Raw genomic sequence first — 10,296 nt, 5'->3', positions numbered from 1 at the left:
CTGAAAACGCTGCCTGAAAAGCAGAAAACGTGCTTCTGCCTTAACTGCTCTTCCTTCGTGCATGCATTTGTGCACTGAAAAAAATCATGGAGGAAGGAACTAAATTTTCCTTCCTCCAAGGTATAGTGAACTAGAATGTATTCTAGTGGCGCGAACGGCGACGCCCAGGCACGCCGTTTCGCATTGACGCCGCGAGGTGGCGCCACTGCAACCTTCTCTAGCAAACGCTTCAATGCATTCCGGCTATTATCTGGCATATACCGATGTTTCTGTGCGCTTATTTAGTACGAAACGGCGATTCCTTCCTTATGGAGATTTATTCGGAGCAGCACCTACAATAGAACGCGTTAAATTCGAAATTGAGCTTGCCTTCACGGCTGCACTAGCTGCGGAAGTGCTCACCCCTTGTCATTTACTGGCGTTAGCTACGGCTGATATCGGACGAGTGATCGCACACTACAAAGCATCCTGGCCACGGCAGGTGCTACAGGCAATGCATTCTGTCCAGCCGTGCAGGACCCGCCTTCTTAGAGGGCAAACTCAAGTATCAGCGAGAAACTGGCGGCGCGCTCTTCCTTAGAGTGGCCGGCTGACAGGCGCACGGGTTTTCGCTTTTCTCGTTAGCCGCGCGCGTCGGTTCAAGTACCAATTTTTTCTCCTTTTTTGGAAATAAAGCCTATTATTGTAGTATGAAATTCGGCATTTTCCGACCAGCAGCCGCGAATTCTTCATTAAGCAGGATACCTGCATATTGTTAGGCAGCTTGGCAATTGCAAAGCTAAAGAGCAGCTTTGAGATGTTACGTTTTTGGATTTCATCCATGGTGCTAGTAGCTTGTTTCAGCACATCAAAAACTTTTGTATTGAATCCAAAGCCTGCCTTGTAGCAACTGGGATACTTGCGAAGAGTTGTTTTAGAGGGTAATGCAAGTAAGTTCTCTTTTCGCATGTGCTCATAGAGCTTTGCACTCCTCATTTTCATCACTATGCACTCCAAAACCCATTGTGGCGAGTACTTTATCCCTTTCGGACTCTTGCGTGATGACGATTCAAATACGTGGTGTACCGATTCGCGCTGTTTCGGAGGAAGCTTAGCGACTCTGGGAGCAAAATCTTCGTTGGCAATCTTTTTGTTTTTTGCCGCCATCGCGACCAGCCGCTCTTCCATGGAGGTGGTGCGTTTTCTCAGAGGAGCTGTTCTTTCCTTTTCCAGCTTGAGCCGCTATGCAGACGCTCTCTCTCTGGTGCGTGCCGTCTGTGACTTTCTTGTAAGGAGAAACTTTCGAAGGCCCTTGCATTCAGCGCAAGGAGTTCCTGAAAATTCAAATATTTGACCATAAGAATCACATGTATATAGACAGTAAATAATATAGCGCAGTTGTACTTAAAAAAAAAAAGGCTAAGGAGCCGAACTTACCTTCTTGATATACTTTTCCTCGACATTTTGTGCTGAAAATGCCACGCCCACTCACAATGCTTGCCGCCCGTAGTTTTTCTGTCAAACGCTCCGTTATTTGACTGAAGTCTGTGTCCAGCATGACTTCCTTGCAGACATAAATTCCATATGTCCCTCGCAGCGCATTGTCCGCTTCTGCCAGCGAACACACGACAGTGTCACTACATAACGCACCTCTAACGAATACTTGTGCGCGCAGTTCATCTCCCGTGGCAGCAAACAAAACAACCTTGTCATGAACAACCTCAATTCTAGGGCTTGTTTCTATGCTTGTTGTCGCAGAGCCAAGACTTGAGGCACCATCCAACATAAATCGGCACCAGTACTCAGGGGAAATTTCTAAACAACGAAGTGCACGAGTCGTGAACGCTTCGGTTCCCGATGAGTCCACAATTTCATTGTCGTCGTTCGCTGCGCTACTGACACAATCCTGGCGCTTCTTCTTATTTTTTGACACGCTTGCTGGAGCTGGTCTTTTCCGCTGAGTCCTTGCTCCCACGGGCTTTACGGAAAGATAGGCCGGGCAACCAGGCAAGAGCGTAGCCACCGCGCCAGGTGCCAGCGATGGCTTACCGCGTGGAATCCGCACTTGGCTGCCGTTGATGACATGAACGTAGACGCGCAAAATGAAATGCGGCTCAAAGTGGTGCTCGCATACCGCAGCGGTTTCTGTGAGAGGCTTTTCTTGTCTTCGCAAACTCCGCTCCCACTTTTTTCGATGCTCCTCTTCCCTCGGAGCAGCAAACAAGGATGCTTTGGGAGCTCCCGGATAGCCGCTTCGACATCCTGGAGCAAAACAGTGAGAGTCCGTCTTTCTCTTTGCCATTGCGTACTTCACATGGTGCTTTCGAAGAGATATAAGGCGTCTTCGTTGGTGCTACATGAAACAAAGGTGAAATTTCAAGGCGACAAGAAGAAAAATGTGCGCAACGTACCGAACGCAAAGCCGCAAAGACTTCGACCGACGCGCGCGCGGTCCTAGAAAAGAGACCTGCAGCGCCACCAGCGGCCGTCAGTGGCGTCCGGCGTGTCAAGAGCGCCCATTTCCCTTCCGTTCGCGCCACTAGAAAGTATTCTAGTTCACTATACTCCAAGGAAAAGATGATTGATTGGCCAGCCCCTCCAGCCCCTTTTGGACGTACCATACATCAGTGGCGCAACTAGCGGGGACTCTGAGCAGCTCGACCAACCTGGCTTCCTTAGCGTATACTTGTTAGCATGCAAAGAAGGTCTTTTACCATTTTTACTGATGAAGTTCCGCGTTCTACTGGTCCCACTGCGCGTAATTGCTCCTACTTTTCCTCTCTTCGCGTCTCCTTCCGTGGCTGCAGGCTAGCTAAATTGTCTGTGGCAGTCAAGGAGGTTCCTTGGTGGCAGTAACCAACAGTAGTTCGACAGCAGCAGGCATGGAGGAAGGAAAGAACTGAAGGAAAGGGCTGAAGTTATGGGGTGGCCGTCGAGCCCACGTGGGATTGTTTTGCGGCGCTTGGAGCGCGAAAGCTGGCGAGACGGCACAGATGTATGGGAATGATTAGTTACAATGGTAGCACGCTTCGCTTAATCGCAACGTGCAGAAGCAGTCGTGTCGGCGGCAGCTGACCGTTGGGAAACGGCTGCTATGAATCGCAGTCTGTGGGGGCGCGTGACGTTCCACGTTGACGCGTGGTTCAAAGTGCATCTCATTGCCGCAGTGTACTTTTTCAAAGAGTGCGCGCAGCGTATCAAAGCTGTGTTTTCTTCAGCGACGCCAAAGACATGTAAGTATACATCCGCGCTAGCGATTTGCGAAGTCGTTTCGCTTTCAGAAGCGCGCAGCATTCTTGTGCTCAACTTATTTCTTCGCGCACTTTCAGACTGCTGTGTGGAAAAAAAAACTGCGGTCGTCACAGGAGGAACGCGAGGTTTAGGATTGGAAACTGTTAAAACGTTGTTAGCGCTGAACGCGCGAGTGATTATCGGTAAGTGGTTAACGTCGAAAAGCGTTGAGGGCTTTAAAAGAGATGATATGTTGCCTTGAAGCTCTGAAGTGTAGTGTGTGTCGTACCGGTGTCTAGCAAGTAAATGTTGACTTTTTTCCGAGCCCTTGTGACCACATATCCAGCATGACTGCGTGCCTTTAGAAGTGCAGCTCTATGTGGAAACATGCATGTGTAGTCGGGTAAGATGACAGCATTTCCTTTTAGCTATGGCCAGAACGACAAATGTAACAAATTTACTGTTTTTCCTGTCACGAATTTTGTGTGCAAATCTTTAAAGAAAGTGCATAAAAGTGATGATGATCCTTTGATTTGGTAATGATGATTTAGTCAGCAATTGGTATGTAACTATAAATTTGTGGCTTGATATATAATTTAACTTACTTGCTTCGAATTGCTTTCGGTTGTGGAACAAAAGGACTGGCTGGCAAGTTTTCCAGTGACACCATTCCAAACATTGTATTTGTACTTCTGCACAGCCACATATTAATCAGAGCCTTGCATTGCAGTTGATACTGCAGAAAACATTTTCCTGCAGTTATTTACACTAAGCTAGTACAATATGTATTCTGAGGCATGCCATTATTTAACAAGTAGTATGATGATATGCAGCTAAGTTCAGTTCATGGACATCCATAACTTCTGCTTGACCATAGACTGACTCCATTGTATATGGCTGGAGGTAGTGCTCTTCCATTGGTAAGATGGATTTGAAGCTGTACACCTAAGCGCACTGAACACTCAATGTTTGCAGGAAGTTCTTCACCAGAGCAGTCTCAAGCTGCCAAGGAATGCTTCGAGAAATGTGTGCCTGGCAGTGCAGGTTTGCTTTGCACAGACGTGCATAAATCATGTAGCAGATTTAAAATATGACACTTCTGTGATTTTTCAAAGGTTTCTTTTTTCTTTTGCACCACCACACTTTGCAGTGGAAATACTGCCCCTCGACCTGAGGTCAATGTCGTCTGTGGGCACTTTTGCACAAGAAATCCTCAGGCGTAATGTAGTTATAGACATGCTTATCTGCGGCGGTGAGCCACGACTTTTCCTTATTTGAAACTTGCGGTGAACCTTGAGTGTGAGTATATATGTGCGTGTGTTTGCATTTTACAGCTGGGGTCATGTTTACACCATACGAAGTGACCGAAGATGGATTTGAATCACAGCTAAGCATCAACTACCTTGGTCACTGTCTTTTAACTGCTTTACTGCTTCCAAGGTTAATATCTGCTGGGACACCTAAGAGGATGGCTCGAATTATTAATGTTTCCTCCTGCGTACACAAAGTAGCCCACATCAACTTTGATGATATCCATGGCAGGTAGGCTGTCACGTTCAGTACAGGAACAAGAGGCGTTATTCCGTGCAACTCTTCTCGTGTCATAATGCTGCTTTTTTTTTTCCTTCCTTTCAGAGAAATCTATTCAACCTATTTCAGCTATGCACAATCTAAACTAGCCCAGGTGTTGTTCACACAGTCGCTAGCCCGTTATTTTCGCTTGGAACGAATACCTGTGACGGTCAACTGCCTGCACCCTGGCATTGTGAATACAAGCTTGTATGAGAGGGTCTTCTGGGCTCCCCTAGTTTCTGGGATTTTCTTCAAGGTATGGTCTTTGATTTATAAAACATCCTTGCTCAGTGCAGACACTGTTGCTAGAAATGTCAAGCTGAACTAGGCACCCCTCAGATAAAACAGTCAGGCTTGATGTCAGTAGAGCAGAGGCAGGAGTGGTTAGGCTAGAGCATTGGCGTGCAGCAGTGTTTTCAGAGAGACAAAGAGGTCTTCGAAGGCAGCAGGTTTTTTAGTAGATGGCAGGCACGTGCATTGATATCAGGAAGCAAAAAATGGATTCATGTGCATGTAGTCCTTTTCAATGCTATAATTTCATGGTGCAGTCTACAAGGCATTTTGTGGAGACATATTGTTGTGCCTTAATTTTTCAAGGAATTAGTGCTAGGAAGTGTCACTGGTAAATGCTGTGAATTGGGCATGTTGGTACATACACAGAAATAATGAGAGCATCAAAAAAAGGGGGAGGGGGGTCAATGGACAGAGAGTAGACAAGAACGAACACTGAACTTCCAGCAACTTTTATTGTGAATTAATCATATATATATATACATGCTGTCCGAGCCAGGAGTTATCGTCTGCGCATGTATCACGTGTATCGCATGTATATGTATCTGATTTGACCACAATAAAAGTTTTATTTGTTTATTTCTCGCTTTGTTATTTATTGTTATTTTTTATTTATTTATTTAGTTGTCAGAAGTTCAGCACCAGTCCTTGTGTACTCTGTCCATTGTCCCCTTTTTTGCGCTGCTGTCATTATTTCTTTCACTGTTACTTTTTTACACAAGAAACTTTTATGCTGTTCGAAGTGCAAGCTGCAAAGGGTAGCTGTTGCATCCCGGGTATATTTCTGCTTGCATGTTGGATATGAAATAGTATCTAATCTTTGAACTCAATCCAAAATTGGTGTTTTTTATGCTCCCTATAGTAATACTGAAAAGCTGTTCACTTGCAGGCATACTATTTGTTCTATTAAAATATGTGCCGAACAAGTATATAATGGAAGGAAAGGACTACTGATACTTGATTATGCAGCAGCAAGGAAAGTATTATATGACATTGTAGATGGCCTTGTAGAAGGCACTGGCAAAATTTGGTTGCATGTGTGAAGGTTAAGAACTTAGTTGCACCAAGTTGGAAAGGAAAGGTGCCAACAGGCTACTTGTGACCACAGCACACAGCTTTATATGCATGAAACGAAACGGAAACTGCAGATAGGGTAGTGGATTTGCCATCTTGTACTTTTCCAAAAGGAGGTTCTTTCATCTGAGGCTACAACAAAAAGATTCTATAGTAGGATACAACTTAAAACATAACAGTTGGTAATACTGGCCACAGTCTGCAGCGTCCTGTGTTACTCCGCTGGCCAGTTACAACAGTGAACAAAATCAGGTTTTTAAAGTTTGACTATCGAGCAAGCCAGAGGCATCAAAATTCTTGAGCTCATAATCTAGTCTCATGATTAGTTTCTTGTTTAGGCAAAAGATAAGCTTTTACAATGGACTACCTTTTGTCACCAGGAATCATGCTCGGCGGTGTTGAATGCGGGTGGAGCTTCACCGCAAACTGAAAGTTGTATCTGGCTATAACCTTCTTGCCCTTTTGCATTAGTGCAAATCACCTGAATCGAATATAAAAGCTTGGTTTGCTTTTGCTGGCAAAATAAGCTCCAGGCATGAACACACAGCTTGAGCCTGAGAATTGAAGAGTTGATGTTCACAAACATTAACTTGCTGGGATTCATTGCTTCCATTGCTTTGCTTATTACTTTACTGTTACTATAAATTGCAGCTTAGCTCAGTTTTTAACGTATTTTGCCCTGCCACGACCTTAAGCTCAAAATTTAGTTACAGTTAAATGAAATGCGCACATGCAGTTGATACCGTTGCTTAATTTCAGTACTGTCACTGCGGTGTTTCTGTGGCTGTGGAATTCAGCTGCTGAGCCCATGGTCGCAGGTTTGGTAGCAGCTGCATTTAACTTGAGGTTTGGATGTAAAAAAAGAATCGCGTACGATTACCATACTCGGTTATGAGAAATTTGAGCGCAGCTGTCGAGGTTTTGCACCATAGGCGATCGCACACGGAACACGCAGTGTCGAACGGCAGCGGCGCGCCTCAGCTCGGACCACGGTGGCGCGTTTCGTAGCAGCCGCCGCAGATTGAGTATGCATGACAGATTCTAGCACTCTCGCCGCACCCTCTTCCTTAACTTTCCTCCTCGCGCTCTCGCCTACTGCTGCTCCCGCCATACTCTCCTCCTCCGCTTTTCTCCTCACGCTCTCTTTGCTGCCGCGGTCTTTCAACCTCCGCTGTGCTCCTCGTTCGCTCTCATCGCTCCCGCAGTACTTTTATGCGTCGCTTTGCTCTTCTTTCGCTCTGCCGGTTACGCCGACGCTCAAGCCGGAAATGGGAAAACGAGGGAGTACTGAGACTGTATTACGCGGTAAAGAACCCCAGGTGAAACCGATTCATAGCTCTCAACTACCCCTTGCCTCGTAGCCTATAGTGTTGCTTTGGTGTGTGAATTTACCAGCGAATCTATTTACCTTACTTCAGAAAGCTGAGATTGTTCTGCTCTGCAGTGTGGGGTTATAGTAGTCTATGACAACCTTGGAACACAAAGCCCTTGATTGTTATGTTTATGTCCACTGGCTCTCTTTACTTGTCTCTTAGACACCTGAGGAAGGAGCTCAGACGAGCTTGTACGCTGCATTATCTCCGGATGTGGAAGGCATCAGTGGTGTCTACCTTGAAGAATGCTCCGTGTCTGAGCCAGCATCACAGTCCAAAGACCGTGGTTTGCAAGATAAGCTGTGGAAGGAGACCTGGGCCTGCCTACAGCCTTGGCTTCCACCTGCAGCTTCGCCTCTTGCCACTCAGCCATTCCTTCGTACCTAGCTGTCTTGGCTATGCTCTGAACCCTTAGTATTTAAGGGGATGTCTGTCTGTCTAAACTTGCGCACGAAGTGCATCTGCATGCCAGCTGTTGTTTGCAGAGCATCGGTGATATCCATCAACTCGCGCATTGTTAATGACCAGATGTTTAGTTTATTACATAAAATAGTACAAATAAATGAAATGCAAAGAAGATAGACTGCACAATGCTGTCCAAGAAAGATGATGTTCATCTTTCTTTCGTCCTGTTTACTGGCGCTTGTATTTCATCTAATAATAAACAAAGGAACCCAACTTCACGCTTTGTTGTCTTTCTTTTATGGTCATGCTTTTCTGACCATATGCTACGGAGTGTGGTTTGTAAGATGCAATTCAAGAATAATGAATTGAGACCATCCTTCGAATAAGAAATCAAAATAAATGACCAGATTTTGTAATATTGGTGGATGGATGGACATCATTATATTAAAGGGACAGGAAAGGGGAATACTAAGTTCAGCCAGATGAAGAGGTCAGTATGCCAAGATTGTGAAAATGTGATTAACAATCCTTTCGTAAAGAAAGTTGGGCAATTAATGCTTTTCTGCCCTTTTTTTCTGCAGGAATAAACATTTAAACGCTGTCACAACGATAGGTACGATCTTATACATCTCGGCTTAGCTTTTTGACAGATCTCTGTGGGTGATGGTTGGTTGATTTATGGGGTTTAACGTCCCAAAGCGACTGAGGCTATGAGAGACGCCGTAGTGGAGGGACATGGACCGTGAAAACGTCAAATTTGTTACACCTTCTGGTTTATCCATCTATGATGGCGCGTTCAGCCTACTTAATGCTCCGGCCATTTTCGAGAGGGTGATCACTCCACTCAAAGACGAGGTCTGCGCAAGCATTTCGCGAGGTTGTCACAGCTGTGGGAGCCGTTACAAGCGAGAGGAACCCGATGTTCCGCTTGTCTTTTATGTCCACATTAAAGTCCTCACCCACCCTGGCAGGTGGCAGCGTTTCTGGCACAAAGCCAAAGGCACAATGTTGTCAATGCCAAAGCATGCAGGGCACATCTGTCACTACTGCCACGTCCAATAGGGCAGGTGTCCACTGTTCCAAGAGGGCATTTACGCCCCTTCCCTCTGGTTCAGGTGTCCACCAGATGTGTGAGACAGATACTGCACATTTCCTTTCCTCAAAAACCACTTCACAAATTTTACCCTCTGCTTTCCAAGCCGCCGCTCTATTGGTTTCGCAGCTGTGGGAGACAGATACTGTGTATTACCTTTCCTAAAAAGAATACCGAAGACACTTTGGAAATTCTAAAGTGTGCTCGGCGAAAGCCTTGTGGTCAACCCACTGCGGCTTCCTTCTCCGCCTCTTCACCAATTCATTGCTGTGCCCGGCAGCCCTAAAACATTTCGACCCCTCCTTTAGCGGCAACTGCCCGCACTGTAGTGCGGTGTTTTCGGACACCTATCACATGGTGCGGGCCTGCCCCTCCAACCCGGCCATTCCCCCCATCCCCAACCCAACCCGGGAGGACTGGGAGGCGACCCTGCTCGGCTGCCACGACTTACAGGCCCAACAAGTCGGGCGCGCCCGGGCGGCGGCTACCGCCACTGGGGTCCCAAACTAGGGACCTCCACCTAGTGTTTGTAAGGATCGGTCCCTTACGGGCTGATCCAAACACCTCCTGTCCCTTCTGAATAAATGTTTTCACCATCACCACCCCCGAACCGCTTGGCGCGGAATCACTGGGCCGCTTCGGGTCCATGCGTCTCACTCTCTCGACTGCAACGAGACGCCTGGCGAAGACGTCTGGCGATGTAGCTGCCACCGCCGACGCGCGCGCCGCGCACTCGTTCTACCGCTACTGCGTGACGTGACGGTGGCTATGCGCAGCTGTGCCCCCACTGGCGCGCCGTTTGCTAAGGAGGGGAGGAGGTTGCCCTTTTACTTTGTTTTCCAAGCCCCCGCTCCATTGCTTTCGCAGCTTAAAGGGTGTCCGCTGCTGGTTACAACGGCGACGCCGCGAAACGCAGAAACGGGCGCCTAAGAGCTGCGCTGTAATAATTCCTCCATGTTGTATATCTCGTGGTGGATGAAGTCAGCTTGCAGCGCGGAGCCCGAGTACTGTCCTGCAGCCCAATAGGCGCGCGCGCAATCCTCATGGCATTTGATGAGACGACAGCGCCGCGTGAGTTGCTGTCATGGAGGGAGGAACATACGAGAGGCCGTTACGTCGCATTTTTTGAAGCCGGACGTGGGGTCTCCTCCTCGCTGTTTGGCCGCCATCTCAGCGCGCTTGCGCATGCACCGCAGCAGATGACGCCGCTTCGCGTAGCGTTATACTTTTGGCTGCGCCATCTGTCAAAGATTCTCATTGTCTTTGCGAAAGCACGTG

At 47.2% G+C, this 10,296-nt stretch overlaps 1 protein-coding gene across 3 annotated transcripts; it reads left to right on the top strand.

The window, feature by feature from the left end:
• The first annotated feature begins 2,589 nt into the window (after positions 1-2,589).
• LOC149371991 (polyprenol dehydrogenase-like) lies at positions 2,590-8,198 on the top strand. 3 transcript variants are annotated; one of them, XM_089566326.1, is made up of 7 exons: positions 2,590-3,212; positions 3,309-3,413; positions 4,186-4,254; positions 4,361-4,462; positions 4,545-4,752; positions 4,846-5,038; positions 7,683-8,198. In XM_089566326.1, the coding sequence occupies exons 1-7, from the start codon at positions 3,074-3,076 to the stop codon at positions 7,905-7,907; spliced, it is 1,041 nt and encodes a 346-aa protein (XP_089422452.1). In that variant the 5' UTR covers positions 2,590-3,073; the 3' UTR covers positions 7,908-8,198. The 3 variants fall into 3 exon arrangements, with proteins under 3 accessions (XP_089422452.1, XP_089422453.1, XP_089422454.1); XM_089566327.1 differs by lacking the exon at positions 4,186-4,254 and having other exon boundaries at positions 2,591-3,212; XM_089566328.1 differs by lacking the exons at positions 4,186-4,254; positions 4,361-4,462 and having other exon boundaries at positions 2,591-3,212.
• Positions 8,199-10,296: the final 2,098 nt, after the last annotated feature.

This window comes from Amblyomma mixtum, chromosome 1 (genome assembly GCF_055824585.1).
Source record: "Amblyomma mixtum isolate Tamu chromosome 1, ASM5582458v1, whole genome shotgun sequence".
Lineage (NCBI taxonomy): Eukaryota > Metazoa > Arthropoda > Arachnida > Ixodida > Ixodidae > Amblyomma > Amblyomma mixtum.
The sequence above is the reverse complement of the archived record's forward strand: the minus strand, read 5'-3'. Positions and strand labels throughout refer to the sequence as shown.

Bases quoted from the DNA above. Each gene is read 5' to 3' on its own strand.
- LOC149371991 (XM_089566326.1), top strand. From the start codon at position 3,074: ATGAATCGCAGTCTGTGGGGGCGCGTGACGTTCCACGTTGACGCGTGG. The intron at 4,753-4,845 runs GTAGGCTGTCAC...CCTTCCTTTCAG, and splicing joins TTTGATGATATCCATGGCAG to AGAAATCTATTCAACCTATT. The intron at 5,039-7,682 runs GTATGGTCTTTG...CTTGTCTCTTAG, and splicing joins TTTCTGGGATTTTCTTCAAG to ACACCTGAGGAAGGAGCTCA.